General features: G+C 44.9%; 1 protein-coding gene across 1 annotated transcript in view; it reads left to right on the forward strand.

Moving 5' to 3' along the window:
- LOC142246549 (uncharacterized) overlaps window positions 1–9,975 on the forward strand; it is a 29,671-nt gene extending 19,696 nt beyond the window's left edge. Inside the window, exons 2-6 of the mRNA XM_075319618.1 lie at window positions 4,660–4,965; window positions 5,769–5,810; window positions 6,155–6,337; window positions 7,083–7,214; window positions 9,385–9,975. Coding sequence (XP_075175733.1) covers window positions 4,689–4,965; window positions 5,769–5,810; window positions 6,155–6,337; window positions 7,083–7,214; window positions 9,385–9,653 — 903 coding nt within the window. The 5' untranslated portion in view covers window positions 4,660–4,688 and the 3' untranslated portion in view covers window positions 9,654–9,975. The remainder of the gene's footprint in view (window positions 1–4,659; window positions 4,966–5,768; window positions 5,811–6,154; window positions 6,338–7,082; window positions 7,215–9,384) is intronic.
- The last annotated feature ends 7,618 nt before the right edge of the window (window positions 9,976–17,593 follow it).

Raw genomic sequence — 17,593 nt, forward strand, 5'->3', positions numbered from 1 at the left:
GTACTCAGAGATATCACTGTGTTATCTGTGGTGTTACATAGGACTGCAGGTGACATCTACTGCATTATCTGTACTCAGAGATATCACTGTGTTATCTGTGGTGTTACATAGGACTGCAGGTGACATCTACTCCATTATCTGTACTCAGAGATATCACTGTGTTATCTGTGGTGTTACATAGGACTGCAGGTGACATCTACTCCATTATCTGTACTCAGAGATATCACTGTGTTATCTGTGGTGTTACATAGGACTGCAGGTGACATCTACTACATTATCTGTACTCAGAGAGATATCACTGTGTTATCTGTGGTGTTACATAGGACTGCAGGTGACCTCTACTACATTATCTGTACTCAGATATATCACTGTGTCATCTGTGGTGTTACATAGGACTGCAGGTGACATCTACTACATTATCTGTACTCAGAGATATCACTGTGTTATCTGTGGTGTTACATAGGACTGCAGGTGACATCTACTACATTATCTGTACTCAGAGATATCACTGTGCTATCTGTGGTGTTACATAGGACTGCAGGTGACATCTACTACATTATCTGTACTCAGAGATATCACTGTGCTATCTGTGGTGTTACATAGGACTGCAGGTGACATCTACTACATTATCTGTACTCAGAGATATCACTGTGTTATCTGTGGTGTTACATAGGACTGCAGGTGACATCTACTACATTATCTGCGCTCAGAGATATCACTGTGTTATCTGTGGTGTTACATAGGACTGCAGGTGACATCTACTACATTATCTGTACTCAGAGATATCACTGTGTTATCTGTGGTGTTACATAGGACTGCAGGTGACATCTACTGCATTATCTGTACTCAGAGATATCACTGTGTTATCTGTGGTGTTACATAGGACTGCAGGTGACATCTACTACATTATCTGTACTGAGAGATATCACTGTGTTATCTGTGGTGTTACATAGGACTGCAGGTGACATCTACTGCATTATCTGTACTCGGAGAGATATCACTGTGTTATCTGTGGTGTTACATAGGACTGCAGGTGACATCTACTACATTATCTGTACTCAGAGATATCACTGTGTTATCTGTGGTGTTACATAGGACTGCAGGTGACATCTACTACATTATCTGTACTCAGAGATATCACTGTGTTATCTGTGGAGTTACATAGGACTGCAGGTGACATCTACTACATTATATGTACTCAGAGAGATATCACTGTGTTATCTGTGGTGTTACATAGGACTGCAGGTGACATCTACTACATTATCTGTACTCAGAGATATCACTTCGTTATCTGTGGTGTTACATAGGACTGCAGGTGACATCTACTACATTATATGTACTCAGAGATATCACTGTGTTATCTGTGGTGTTACATAGGACTGCAGGTGACATCTACTACATTATATGTACTCAGAGAGATATCACTGTGTTATCTGTGGTGTTACATAGGACTGCAGGTGACATCTACTACATTATCTGCACTCAGAGATATCACTGTGTTATCTGTGGTGTTACATAGGACTGCAGGTGACATCTACTACATTATCTGTACTCAGAGATATCACTTCGTTATCTGTGGTGTTACATAGGACTGCAGGTGACATCTACTACATTATATGTACTCAGAGATATCACTGTGTTATCTGTGGAGTTACATAGGACTGCAGGTGACATCTACTACATTATATGTACTCAGAGAGATATCACTGTGTTATCTGTGGTGTTACATAGGACTGCAGGTGACATCTACTACATTATCTGTACTCAGAGATATCACTGTGTTATCTGTGGTGTTACATAGGACTGCAGGTGACATTTATATTATCTGTACTCAGAGATATCACTGTGTTATCTGTGGTGTTACATAGGACTTCAGGTGACATCTACTACATTATCTGTACTCAGAGATATCACTGTGTTATCTGTGGAGTTACATAGGACTGCAGGTGACATCTACTACATTATCTGTACTCAGAGATATCACTGTGTTATCTGTGGAGTTACATAGGACTGCAGGTGACATCTACTACATTATCTGTACTCAGAGAGATCACTTTGTTATCTGTGGTGTTACATAGGACTGCAGGTGACATCTACTACATTATCTGTACTCAGATATATCACTGTGTTATCTGTGGTGTTACATAGGACTGCAGGTGACATCTACTACATTATCTGTACTCAGAGAGATATCACTGTGTTATCTGTGGTGTTACATAGGACTGCAGGTGACATCTACCACATTATCTGTACTCAGAGAGATATCACTGTGTTATCTGTGGTGTTACATAGGACTGCAGGTGACATCTACTACATTATATGTACTCAGAGAGATATCACTGTGTTATCTGTGGTGTTACATAGGACTGCAGGTGACATCTACCACATTATCTGTACTCAGAGAGATATCACTGTGTTATCTGTGGTGTTACATAGGACTGCAGGTGACATCTACTACATTATCTGTACTCAGAGATATCACTGTGTTATCTGTGGTGTTACATAGGACTGCAGGTGACATCTACTACATTATCTGTACTCAGAGATATCACTGTGTTATCTGTGGTGTTACATAGGACTGCAGGTGACATCTACTACATTATATGTACTCAGAGAGATATCACTGTGTTATCTGTGGTGTTACATAGGACTGCAGGTGACATCTACTCCATTATCTGTACTCAGAGATATCACTGTGTTATCTGTGGTGTTACATAGGACTGCAGGTGACATCTACTACATTATCTGTACTCAGAGATATCACTGTGTTATCTGTGGTGTTACATAGGACTGCAGGTGACATCTACTACATTATCTGTACTCAGAGATATCACTGTGTTATCTGTGGTGTTACATAGGACTGCAGGTGACATCTACTACATTATCTGTACTCAGAGATATCACTGTGTTATCTGTGGTGTTACATAGGACTGCAGGTGACAGCTACTACATTATCTGTACTCAGAGATATCACTGTGTTATCTGTGGTGTTACATAGGACTGCAGGTGACATCTACTACATTATCTGTACTCAGAGATATAACTGTGTTATCTGTGGTGTTACATAGGACTGCAGGTAACATCTACTACATTATCTGTACTCAGAGATATAACTGTGTTATCTGTGGCGTTACATAGGACTGCAGGGGACATCTACTACATTATCTGTACTCAGAGATATCACTGTGTTATCTGTGCTGTTACATAGGACTGCAGGTGACATCTACTACATTATCTGTACTCAGAGAGATATCACTGTGTTATCTGTGGTGTTACATAGGACTGCAGGTGACATCTACTACATTATCTGTACTCAGAGATATCACTGTGTTATCTGTGGTGTTACATAGGACTGCAGGTGACATCTACTACATTATCTGTACTCAGAGATATCGCTGTGTTATCTGTGGTGTTACATAGGACTGCAGGTGACATCTACTGCATTATCTGTACTCCGAGATATCACTGTGTTATCTGTGGTGTTACATAGGACTGCAGGTGACATCTACTACATTATCTGTACTCAGAGATATCACTGTGTTATCTGTGGTGTTACATAGGACTGCAGGTGACATCTACTGCATTATCTGTACTCAGAGATATTACTGTGTTATCTGTGGTGTTACATAGGACTGCAGGTGACATCTACTGCATTATCTGTACTCAGATATCACTGTGTTATCTGTGGAGTTACATAGGACTGCAGGTGACATCTACTACATTATCTGTACTCAGAGATATCACTGTGTTATCTGTGGTGTTACATAGGACTGCAGGTGACATCTACTACATTATCTGTACTCAGAGATATCACTGTGTTATCTGTGGTGTTACATAGGACTGCAGGTGACATCTACTACATTATATGTACTCAGAGAGATATCACTGTGTTATCTGTGGTGTTACATAGGACTGCAGGTGACATCTACTACATTATATGTACTCAGAGAGATATCACTGTGTTATCTGTGGTGTTACATAGGACTGCAGGTCACATCTACTACATTATCTGTACTCAGAGATATCACTGTGTTATCTGTGGTGTTACATAGGACTGCAGGTCACATCTACTACATTATCTGTACTCAGAGATATCACTGTGCTATCTGTGGTGTTACATAGGACTGCAGGTGACATCTACTACATTATCTGTACTCAGAGATATCACTGTGTTATCTGTGGTGTTACATAGGACTGCAGGTCACATCTACTACATTATATGTACTCAGAGAGATATCACTGTGTTATCTGTGGTGTTACATAGGACTGCAGGTGACATCTACTCCATTATCTGTACTCAGAGATATCACTGTGTTATCTGTGGTGTTACATAGGACTGCAGGTGACATCTACTACATTATCTGTACTCAGAGAGATATCACTGTGTTATCTGTGGTGTTACATAGGACTGCAGGTGACATCTACTCCATTATCTGTACTCAGAGATATCACTGTGTTATCTGTGGTGTTACATAGGACTGCAGGTGACATCTACTACATTATCTGTACTCAGAGATATCACTGTGTTATCTGTGGTGTTACATAGGACTGCAGGTGACATCGGTGCTGCACTATAGATAGTACATTGCTGATCACTGAGCCGGCGTCTTTTTGTAGAGGAATAATCTTTTATTCTTCACTTCTTGAACATTTCTTTAGTGATTTCTGGAGCTTTTGCGATTACAACAATGGGTAAAGATTCTGCAAAAATTATAGCAAAACACCTGAAGCGTTTGTGTAATGCGGATCTGGACGCCTTTATCGTGGCCCTCTGTGGTGTCGAGGCTCCGAGAGGATGCAACAAAATCCAGATCAAAGAGCTAAAAGGAAAAACTGCAGTGGAGGTGGCCGACGTCATCATCGGTTCCTACACTGTGAGGCACGGTCCAAAAAAAGTCATCAAAGGTCTGAAGATCATCAACAAAAATCAGATCCGGATCGACCTACAGAAAGATCTCCGAGGAGGTGAGAACTGGCCTATTGCCGGCAATGATTCTAATGGATTTCACTCACTGAAAGGCAACAAACTTGATAGTTACAATGTCTGTGATAGGCCCTATCTAGTTCCCTAGACAAGCACACCTATCATCATGTTACCCCTTACTTGCTAGCTTTCTGTACTGTAGACATCCTCTTGTAGACTGTCTCCTCTCCTACTGCCAGATTACCTTCTCACTAGGAAGTAATACAGGAGAATCCAGTTTTTTGTTTACACCAAGGTTACACTACAGCTCTAGTTCTATTTTTTCCATGACTCAGCAGCTCAGTATGCTAACTCTTTATGCTCTGCATTCATGATGTCAGATTTCACTCCTGCTCCTCAGTTGCCCTGTTTGGCCATGTTATACTTTTCACTGCTGCACTTTACATGATCCATTGCACAGTGTTTGCAGCATACATATAAACACAGGGCAGAAATATAACATTGTAGTACAGATAACTACATATATATATATATATATATATATATATATATATATATATATATATATATATATATATATTAACAAGGCATCAGCTCAGTGAACCAGCAATTTAAGTGATTTCTCTACTGCAGAAGAGTTAGAGGTAATACATTGTCGCCGGTCACAGTTACCACAGTCCTGAACCATACAGCATATAGCATTAGGGGTTCATGTAACAAAGGTTCATAATGTTAGTAAAACCCTGGTGAACCCGTCTACAACCCTCCTACACTGAGCGACCGGAGGTGCAGCTGCCGGATTACAACATGGCAGTGACGTAATCTGCTGCTTTTATCTCACCAGATAAAAACGTAATGAAGAATCCAAAGACCACGAAGGCCGGTGGTAAGTATAATATTAGGTCAATGAAACTGATCCCCATTGATGTGACTGTGTCCATTTGGGGCAAGTACAAGAAATGTCCGGAAGGTGGTGACACGATCCATGGTCTATTGAGGCTTGAGAACTAAAATATCTCTTAGGGCTGATTCATCATTTGCATTTTGTTTTTAATAATTTTTCTCATTTTTTATTTGTGTTACTCGCTGCAATTTTTTTGCTCCAAATTCTGCTAAATAGTGCGTGTGGACCCAGCGATGAGGACAAATCCCGGTTGATATAAATTGTGGATTCTTCATTGTTCCTCATGTTGTGACATCTATTGTGTTACTTGTGTTTCACATCTGAAGCTCCTGGGACGAGCAGTGATAAGGCCAGTGGAGCAGGTTGGAAGCAGAACGTGAAAGAGAAAAAAGTCTTTAAGCCGACTGTGACCGTACAACCCATGGGTGCCAACACCGGCTGTGAGCCGGGGACAAGTCAACAGCCTGGGAAACAACCAAAGCCTAAACGAGGAAGGAAACTAAAAAGCGGTAAACAGCCGAACAGCCCTTATGCGTTCTCCAGATGTGACTGTCACACAGTGCTTGGCTCAGATCTCGCCGTGTGTCATGGCGGCATTGGACGCTGTTCACACTACAGACGCTGACAATTCTTTGAGTTGCACAGGCAGGCTGGGGCGTCAACCAGCTGTATGTTCATTATTGATCAGTCTAGCAGAAGTTAATCTGTGCTAGCCTGCTGGTTACCTCTAGGATCACATGTTGTGTGTGAGGCCTATCACAGTTACTCCCCGCCTTTTTAAGATAGTAGAATTTGTCTTCCCATGCTGACTATAGATTTTGCTAAACCGGTCCATGTGCTGTTGTGATCCAGTTGCTGGTGCTCTTTATTTTTTCCTTATCACATATTGACTTATACCTCTGTGAGGGCTTGCTGTGTGATAGAGATTTGGTGTCCCCATTTGTCTACTTTTGTGGGTTCTACCACTCTTGTCCTGACCCTTCCCTGGGGTGGAGGAGTGGGGGTATTAGATCAGGGGTGGCCAGGAGCAGGGGCAGGAAGGCGGCCCAGACATCTTCACCATTAGAGCTATCTCTGGGATAAGGGACAGCTAAGGTCCCCTTAGCCTGAGGGTCAGTCTAGGAGCCCCGGTCACCTGCTATCCCCTACTACTTCGTGACAGTGACCTCTTCTGCTGGATGATAGCAGCCACATGACTGCAGATGATAATGTTATTCATGGCGTTGTGATCAGATTACACTTATGTTTATGCAGATACAAAAACCACTGAGATATCAGCAGTAAAAGCGGAAACCTCAGGTGGAGCCGTGGGCGGCAAACGAGCGAGAAAAGAGTCAGGCGAGAAAGAAGAGAAACCAAAAAGAGCAAGAAAGCAATCCACAAGCGGTAAATGAACTGACGGCTCGGGGGGGGGGGGGGGGGGGGGAGGGGGGGGGCGTAAAACTGACAAGTGTCAAGGACAAACATCACAATGCTGTTACTTTACATTTTGTTCTATTAGTGTTTTTATGTTGTTTTGCATCTAGACTTGAGATAAGGACAAACATGAAAAGAAGTCCATGCTAGATATGTGATTCTCAACCTCACAATGAGCCAACAAAGTAGTGAGATAAATTGGAGGACACGATATTGTTGGAGTCCAGACTGTTCTTAAAGAGAATGGTCGGTCTTAACAATTCACATCTCATCCTGTCCCGACAACTAGGCGGCTACGGGAACATCCGAGCTGCTCTTTTTAGAAATAGGAATAATAATAAAAATAGGAAGTATAGGTGGCGTAGCTTGGCTGTACTCGGCAGCTTCTGCAGCTGCACCATCAACGACTGGCACATGGACGAATTTCAAAGACTGAGATGGGAATATCACTTATACCCTTTTAGAAAGTGAAATGTCTTCGAGAGGGTCTCCAAAATGTGCACCAAAAAAATGGGACTCTAAAATACATTAAAAATCAATGACAGAATCATGGAGGGTGGTCTTCACATGCACGGTGGCCTTTTCAAAGCTTTTTGCTAATTATGAATGTTAGCTCATGGGGAACAGTTAATCAGTGAATTTGGTCAGTAGTGCAACTTGAGTCCAATGGGCCCCGATGCAAAATTTGGACCTGGGCCCCCACCTGCATGTTTGTCAGATGCATGGGCCCTTGTAGCGTTCCAGATCCTGTGAAGACATATGTGTTTGCCCCCCTATTTAACAATGTCCCCCATAATCTTCTCGATCCTGAAATTATTCAAAAATAGTATCTGCACTCTGCACTGCACAAGTAAAGGGAGGAGAAAAACAAGAATGTAGTTTGGTGAATATTGGAATGTGACTACGCATTACTGCTAAGAAAACAGGAAAAAAATTTGAAAATATTTTTTTGATGTAGGTGGACAAATCTGTTCACCTACTTATCTGTGCCCAAACTGCATCAAGGTGCAACTCTTATCTGAGTCCTACACTAAATGCTATGCCTCTCTTGTTTGGACAAGGGCAATTTTTCTAGTCTCTCCTAAAATGATGTCCCCCATTCTGGACCACTTCCCGTACTAACATCGTCCATACTGGCCCCTTCCTGTAATAATGTCCCAATATTGGGCCCCTTTTAGTCTTAATTTCTCCCATCCTGGCCCCCTTCCGGGTATGAAGTCCCCTATCTTGGGCCTGTTTCTGACATAATGTCCTCTATCCCTTCCCCTTCATGGTATAATGTCCAACATCCTAGGCCCCTTTCTGGTATAATGTTCTATTTCCTTGTATAATATCCACCACCATAGGCCTCTCCCAGTAATAATATCTCCCTTCCTGGGCTGCTTTCAGTTATAATGTTCTCCATCTTGGGCCTTTTCCAATAATAATGTTCCTCATCTTGGTCCCCTTCCAGTAATAATGTCCCCCATCCTGGAAACTCCTCAATCATGGGTCCTTTCCTGCTATAATGTCCTCCATCCTGGGCCCCTTCGTTGTATAAGGTCTCCCTTTCCTGGTATATTCTCCCCCGTCCTTGTATAATGTCCCCCTTCCTTTGCCCTTTCCTGGTATAATGTTCTCCATCCTGCACCCTTTCCTGGTACAATGGGTCCATCAAGGGTCTTTTCCAGTAATAATGTCTCTGTTCTACATCTCTTCTCCAACAAATATAGAAAACCCCCAATTCTTCTCACCTGCCCCCTCTCCCATGTTGTGCAGTGAAGAAGCCGACAGCTGATTTCAGGTTGCAAGTGATGTGCAGCACATGATGTCCCTGCCATGCGCAGGCAGTTACTTGCACGCCAACGTCAGCCGCAGAGGTCTGATTGGCTGACAGCTTGTATTGCAGTGTAGGGACCAGATGGGTTTCTGTGCCGCAATACATTTAAGCTGAATGTGCGTCTTCAGACATCCATCATAGTAGCTGGCGTTGGTGGGCCCCTCTGCAGCACTTGCCTGGCCGAAATCACACTCTCTGCAACCGCAATCATTACACCCTCGATTTCAGGGCACAGATTTTGAAACATTTCTATTGAAATGTTTGATGAAATCGGGCATCCGCTCTTCTGGTAGTGACACTTTCCTTGTATATTCACTGCAGATAAGAAACATATTGTGAATGAAAAGCGAAGCAAGTTAATAAACTCCGTCACTCACGTGGATCCAGTCCTGGACGATCTCCTGGAGGAAGAGTTACTGACGCAGGAACAATACGGGATCATCCGAAAGAAAGGCACCAGCCAGGACAAGATGCGAGAACTCTACGATTATGTGATATCCTGGGGTCCCAAAGATAACAATAGGTTTTTCTCAATCTTAAAGAAGCATAACCCGGTGGTGATTAAGAATCTGAAAACAAATCCCAAGTGAGAGATGTAGACCCTAAATGCCAACGCTGCCAACGCTTCCATGTACCCGAGCGCCAACACTCCACATTGCTTAAGCTTTATGCAAACATTTAGTATAAGAGTTTCTAGAAGTTTTAAGGCCGTCGCCACCTACAGCACAAATAAACTCTGACCAACCTCAAATCTCTGGAAGAACAACAGGACTCAGGAAATCTGGTGATCCGAGGGCAAAAAGTTTGGAAAAACATGGAAACCCTTGTAGTTTCTTTCATCAAAGCTCATGGTCATGTTTTGTTATTTTTTTGCTTATTATCAACATGCAAATTTATATAATAAAATCATAGCTCACACAAGATCGGTTCCCTCCGTGCTGTTATTTACCACCATGATCAATCGTGTTAGCAGCAGTCCCCGAAAAGGATCTACACTGAGCGGCCACCCAGCTCCCCAGATAATAGAATCACACACGCACCTAGCGATTCCCTGCCGCTCCTCCACTCTTCTCTCCTTCTTGTCTCCTCTCTTCTTACTACTGTTGCTGACCAGTAGTAAACTATGGAGCAATGTTCCCTGAAAAAGGTTCCATAGATTGGAGTATGGATTTGATTGACGTTGTAGGACCACTACTCATTGCATTATGTCGATCTTCATTTTTAATATTTTTTTAAATAAATTGGTGAACGAGGGACAGTAACACATACTGGGTTAGTAATGTCTGATAGACGCATGTCCATTACTAACCCATTTGATTGATGCCAGCTGACAATTCACAGCTGACATCAACCCCCAAAATATTACTCTGAATACCACAACACCAGGGTAATCAGGAAGAGCTGCGTAAATTAAACTAATTTATGCACCACTTGTGAGGAGGCTGCAGGGTGCTATTTTTAGGCTGGGAAGGACCCAATAACCATGGACCTTCCCAGCCTGATAATACCAGCCCCCAACTGTCTGCTTTAACTTGGCTGGTTACCAAAAATAGGAGGGACCTCACCATTTTTTAAAATTATTTATTTATTAAATTAAGCCTGAATATAATCACCTTTTAGTGCCACATGAAAGGCACTACAGAAAGCTAGTATAGAACCCTGCCTATATGCCTGCATTAATCTAAGGCTATGTGCGCACGTAGCGTTCTGTCCCTGCAGAAATTTCTGCAGCGATTTGAACATCACACGTGCGCTTCAAATCGCTGTAATGAAAAAAAAGCCGATTTCATGCGCTCTGAGTGCAGCCCCTCCCATAGACAGAGCGGGGGATGCATGCAGAGCGCACAGAATAAGTGACATGTCACTTCTTAAAACGCGCGCTTCAGGGAGCAGGCGAAGCGCTGCGCTCTAATACGCCACGTGAGCACATCTCCTGCATAATCTTCATAGATTATGCTGGGGACGCAGGACGCATGCAGTTACGCTGCGGTGCAGATCGCAGCGTAACTGCATGCAAATACGCAACGTGCGCACATAGCCTAAGGTCTCCCTCCTACTGTCAGGGTCCTGGTGTCTTTCTGCGGATTGACCACTAGTGGCTGCTATTAATCACTTTGATAAATTGTGCTGCAAACCCGCTTCTTACCACTAGAGGCTGTTGCTGTGTTCTCCAATCACCTTTTAGTAAGTGGCTGATGTTGAATCTGTGGAAGCCATCTTGTTTCCTGTTTGGGCCTTGTTAAAACCACATGGCACATTCAATCATTGCTTGACTATTGTGTCTCGCTATTGCCTAGCTCCAGTCTCCAGCTCCTGAGAACTGTCTTACCCAGGCTGTTACCCCTATAACTTCTGTTCCTGTATCCTGTGATTTCTACCATCGCCTTCTGTGCCGCACCCACGACAGCCGACGGGCTCCTCGGACCTGGATCCGCAGTGGCTCGAGGGGTCTCCGGAGCCGAGTCGGGGTCGTGCGGCTACCTCGGAAATAAAAAGGGGGGATTTGTGTTTTGGGATCGTGAATGGGATAATGTTCGTGACGCCACCCACGGTGCGTGGTAATGGGAGAGATCATCGCTGCTGTTGGGGAGCCCGGTGACGGTGTTGAAGCAGCAGGATGTTTAACCCCTCCGTGGGTAGGGGGTTTGGTGTCCCGGTAATGGGATGGAGTGGGGAACCCGTCAGGGGTGAAGGGATATCGGGTACTCACACAGTCTAAAGTCACTGACGCTGACACCAGGTAAACCAAACTCTTGAATGCTCTGCTTCTCTTGGTTGAGCACGCTGGGTCCGTGCCCTTTTGGTCAGGGCTGTGGAGTCGGTAAGTCAAACCTTCGACTCCGACTCCTCAATTTCTCTTGCACCGACTCCGACTCCAACTCCGACTCCTACATATATTGCTTATAGTTAGGTGAAAAATTTATTGTAGTACATGAACATGTGTATGTGACCATCAGACATTTAATAATTTTTATGATACAATAATCAAGATATTTGGATAGAACATAAAATATATTTATTGGATACAACTTTAGAACACAAAAAGCTGTAATAAACTGTAAATATGTTATACAATATGTAATATACAGTAGATTACATATATATCTTGTGTATGTATGTATATGTGTGTGCATTTATCTTGTGTGTGTGTATATATATATATATATATTGTATTACATATTTACAATTTATTAGTTTTTTGTGTTCTAAAGTTGTATCTAATAAATATATTTTATGTTCTATCCAAATATCTTGATTATTGTATCATAAAAATGATTAAATGTCTGATGTTCACATTGTACTACAATAAATTTTTCACTTAAATATAAGCATTATACTAAATGTTATTATTTAGTAAAATATTCCGCACATTCTGCATTGCACTCCTGTCCCCAATTTATTATATATTTTAGGAGTCGGAGTCGGTGCATTTTATTCCGACTCCACCAAAATGAGCTCCGACTCCGACTCCACAGCCCTGCTTTTGGTGTTGCTGGTTGGTCTGAAGCCTTGTCCCTTGGGACTGTGTGTAACTTGGTGGATCCCTTTCGACTAAGACTACTCGGGTCCCGCTCACCTGCGTGGTTAGCAAGGTAAGCCTGCTCTCAGGGTTCACGCTTGGGATTTTCTGGACGGTTGTGGGAAGTCCTATCCCCCTCGTTGCACTATTACCCCGATTCTGGAGCGGGTGGGGAACGGTTCCTGAAGACTCCGTTCCTGTCGGGTGAATTACTGGGCTGCGTAAAGCTACTTCCCAGCCTAGGGTCCGCGTACCCCGTCGTGCCCTGGCCCCTGCCCGGTTGTAGCACAAGGCAGCCGGCCTACTCTCTGTAGCAGGACCGTACCCCCTGTCACTACCCCTGCGACCGGGGTTCCAGCTCTTTCTGGCTAGGCCAACGTCTGGCACCTGGGACGGGTACAGGAGCCCAGCTCCACAGCGTGATCTGCAATGTCACCGCTGTCTCACTGCTCAACTCTACTCAACTAAACTACTGACATCTCTGCCCTCCCTCTTCCATCCCCCCATCTGGGTGGCCCTATTCCCCTCAGGCTGACCAATGGGTGTTTGGTGGGTGTGGTGCAGAGTGTTCCCCAGGATTTATGTACACCTGTTGGTAGCAACACCAGATTGACAGGACCCATAACCAAGGAGGAGCGGGTACCATGCAGAAGGGCAGATTGCACGGCACCCTTGTGACGACCTGATAGGCCAGGGCGTCACACCTTCTGTTCCTGCTCGTGCCCCTCCGGCCATTGGATTCCAGTCGTGTTCCACCAGTATCATAACTGGATACTCCGGCCTTACTATGGAGTCTGCTGGAAGGAGAAAGCTTCGAGGTTTGTTGAAAGAAAATCAGCTGTTTGTTACTGACATTTATACAATTTGAGACCCAGACATCCCATAGTGCACGTGTTTGGAGCAGCTCCACAAGATCTGTAGAGCTCAGGAGGTAGAGCAGATACTTCAGTTACAAAATCAAAGTCCGGTCTCGGCCCCTGCACCCACCTTTCATGTTCGGTGGAGGCCGTGACAAATATTGTGGCTTTATCCACCATTGCAGACTATACTGTGGTGGACATCCTGCTCACTTCACTACTGACGGGTCGAAAGTGTTGGGTATCATTACACGTAGCAGCTATGGGCCAGGCCCTTACTGACCCTCGTGATGCTTGGCTTGATGACTTGGAGGCCTCCTAGCAGCTATGGACCGGACTCTTATTGACCCTCGCAATGCTCGGCTTGATGAATTGGGGGCCTCTTAGCAGCTATGGGCCAACCCTTATTGACCCTCGCGATGCTCAGATGGATGACTTTTAGGCTTTTTAGCAGCTATGGGCCAGGTCCTTATTGAGGCTTGTGATGCTCAAATGGATGACGTGGAGGTCTCCTAGAAGCTATGGGCCGGGTGCACTTAGAGATGGATTATTGAGGCCAGATGCCCCTACAAACCTTGATGACTTAATTCACCATTCGAATCCACGTCCGGTTATAGGAGTCCACCTGGTCCTGTCACTATTATCCACCTGCTTCAGCCACCAGTCCAGGAGACTTTGTAATGAAGATCCTCACATATCTGAGGTGGAACTTATGAGGGCTCACAGCCCTAAAACGTGACATGTGGAGATGGGAGAGCGGAGACTTGAGGGAAATCAGGGTCTCCTGTTGTGAATGTTAATTATGTCTTGGCTGCTGGGAGGCTCCCTCTGGTGGCCAGGAAGGGTTTGGACAGAGACCAGGTGGGTTGTGCAGTGGGTGTTTCCTTTCCTAATTCTCTGCTTATTTAAGTCCTGGTCTGATTGCAGGCTGTTGCCAGATGTCAGTTGTACTTTGTATTTTCAGCCTGCTTAATCCAGCTCTACACCACATCTTCCCCAGATAAGTGCTTGTTGAAGAAACATGTGGAGCCGGCAGTTCCTGCAGCAGCGCCTCCTGACCCTGTTTTGGTACAAGGGGAACTGGAGTATGAGGTCGAAAAAATTCTGGATTCCCGTCGCAGTAGGCGTCAGCTTCAGTACCTTGTGAAATGGAAGGGTTATGGGCAGGAGGATAACTCTTGGGTTGTGGCTTCTGACATTCATGCGGACAGGTTGGTTCGCGCCTTCCATCATGCTCATCCTGAGCGACCCGGTGGCGTGGGTGAGGGTTCGGTGACCCCTCCTCAAGGGGGGGGGTACTGTTGTGAATGTTAATTATGTCTTGGCTGCTGGGAGGCTCCCTCTGGTGGCCAGGAAGGGTTTGGACAGAGACCAGGTGGGTTGTGCAGTGGGTGTTTCCTTTCCTAATTCTCTGCTTATTTAAGTCCTGGTCTGATTGCAGGCTGTTGCCGGATGTCAGTTGTTCTTTGTATCTCTAGCCTGCTTAATCCAGCTCTACACCACATCTTCCCCAGATAAGTGCTTGCTCTTTATTTATTTTCTGGTTCTTTTGTTTATCTGGGTTTGTCATTTGTTGTGGTTGGTTTCAGTTTATTTCCTTCCAGGGATTTTCCCCTCAGGGGATTGTTGAGGAACTCCCTGCAGTTCTGTGTGGAGTATAGCTCCTTTGGGTCCATGTGTTTATGGCTTGTTGAATTTGTTATAATTCTTGTTTTCTGTTCATTGGTATGACAAGGGCACCTGGTATAGGACGGAGTTCAGATCGAGCGATCTGAGGGCCTTTTTGTACTATCAGGAAGTTGGTATTTTGTAGGGTTTTTCTCTGGCTACCATCAGTTCCTTTCCTGTACTTTCCTATTTTAGTCAGCGGGGGCCTCACCTTTTGCTAATCCTGTCATCTACCTGTGTATTGTGTTTTTCCTATATCACCGCAGTCTTTGAATGTGGGGGGCTTGCTATTCTTGTCTATTTTCTGAGGCAGAGAGTTATTCATCTTGCCTTCCTTAGGATAGTTAGTTCTCCGGCTGGGTTCGCGGTGCACAGGATGTTAGTTCACCCCTCGGCTACTTCTAGTTGTGTTGGTTAGTAAGGGGATGGCGGCCAGATTAGTTGCCAATGCTCTTGTCACCTTTTGCCAATGATTTGTGGTGGTCTTCCATGGTTCCGGATCATAACAGTCTCCATTGTGGCATCTGATCGCTGTCTCATCCATTGTGCTTATCTCCTCCACATAATAGTGTCAGTAATGGCGGATCCCAACCTTCCTGAGCAAGAATCTACCTCATCTGAACCCCTGGAAGTCATTTCTCATCCACAGTTGTCTTCAGGGTTAGGAGGCTCCTGCTCTTACCCCCATTTTGTTTCCTTCTGCAGCCTCCAGCCCTTCCTATCACCATTAGGTTTCACAGTCAAGTTTTGGTCCCGAACAGAACTTTTACCTAAAGTTCAGCAGAACCTGGAGAACCCGAATATCACAGGTTCCTATACACTTTCTGTGAGGCAAATCCCGGGATATGAAGATGAATTATGACTCCAGTCATAATCCCTCATCACTCCCTGGCAGTGCCCCCTCCCTTCATGTTCTCAGTGTTCCACTTACACCTCCATGGCCATGTCCTGTGATATGGAAATGAGGTGGTGTGGGAACAATGGACACAGGATGACTCCCTGCCGTCACCCTGTAACAAGAGTTGTATCTCATTAGCAAGGCTATGGAACTAGCTAGACAGAACGACTCCAGTAAAAAATGGTTCATATCTCGCAAGCCATATTTCCGATAAATACGGCAACCATAAAAATGGTGTCTCCGCATGCGGACGATGCCGGCACACCCTTTTTATGGGAGCAGGACATTGGGAAATGCCCCAGGCGTGATATCAGCCAATGGGGAACTGGCAGACAGGTCATGAGTCCCCTCGTTCTGTAGCTAAATTCATAGCTGTCACAATGAGAGCGTCGGCGTCCGCCTACGACGCTCCCAGGCCAAGTTATGGCCATATTCCATGTTGTGGATTTTGTCCATAACTCCAGCCAGGGGTGGAGCAGTGCTCCCTCTGAGGTCACTAAGGTAGGAGGGGACCTGGACTTGCCCAGGTTGATAACCCTACTTCGGCCATTTTCCAGTGTTCTTTTCGCTGGGGGCACGTGTAGGAAACATCTGTGAGAAGGATCCTAGAAACCTGGGTACAGCGCCCCCCTGTGGCCAGACGCAACAAGGTAACTGCTGGAACTGTGTATGCCTGTTTGTAAACCATGCTTTGTCTGTAACTGTACTCTGACATATGTATATTCTGTAGATTCCCTATTGTATATATTGTAGTTTCTAGTGTGCTTTAGGCTGATTAAATTATATAATTAATCTTGGGCTGTTCTGTTATCTCGATCTTGAATCCCACGTCTGTGTGTTCGGCTAATAGTTACCGTAAATCGGTTGGTGGCAGCGAATTGTGCCAAGGATTATTGTGGGGAGGCCAGTGAGATTCGGGGAGATTTTATATATTCCGCCCGCGGAGGTCGGGGGAATATATACCTTACTCTCACCGGGGACCCTTCAATAATCGGCATAAGTAGTATAGCGGCCTCCTTGCTTATGGTCGGGCAATTCCATAATTGGCCTGACTATAAGAGGGGCGCTAGAGAGCGCGTCACGTGCTCTGTCTGTCGGTCGGGAGGTATAAAGGAGGGGTGACCCCCACTTGTTACCCCCCGATTGTGACGTACTGGTAGCCAGCGCGGGGGATTTCTGAGTGACCCCCCCGGTGGTTTGTGACATATTGGTGGCATAGCGGTGGGATCGAGATAATAGTGTGTGTGAGTGTGAGACCCATACTCCCAGACACTAAAGACTGCCTGCAGCAGCTGTGGCTGCTGGGGTCTTCAGACCAGCTCAACACTAGAGTGTCAGAGTGCAGATACTGTAAGGTGTGTGGAGGCATCAGGTGTCAGTTCTGTGTCAGTGACCAAAAGTCTGCAAGAATGGCTGATGGCACCAGGAGCAGAGCTATGCAACTGGCCAATGCTAAGGCAGGAGCCGAAGAGAGGGAGGACGGTGCTGTGGACAGTAATGAGGAGGTTGCCCACGAGTCCTCCAGGAGCTCGAAGCCAGAAAACAGCTCTGCAGAGGACATTGCACAACCTAGCAATTATGGACAAG

Source organism: Anomaloglossus baeobatrachus, chromosome 7, assembly GCF_048569485.1.
Source record: "Anomaloglossus baeobatrachus isolate aAnoBae1 chromosome 7, aAnoBae1.hap1, whole genome shotgun sequence".
NCBI classification, from domain to species: Eukaryota; Metazoa; Chordata; class Amphibia; order Anura; family Aromobatidae; genus Anomaloglossus; species Anomaloglossus baeobatrachus.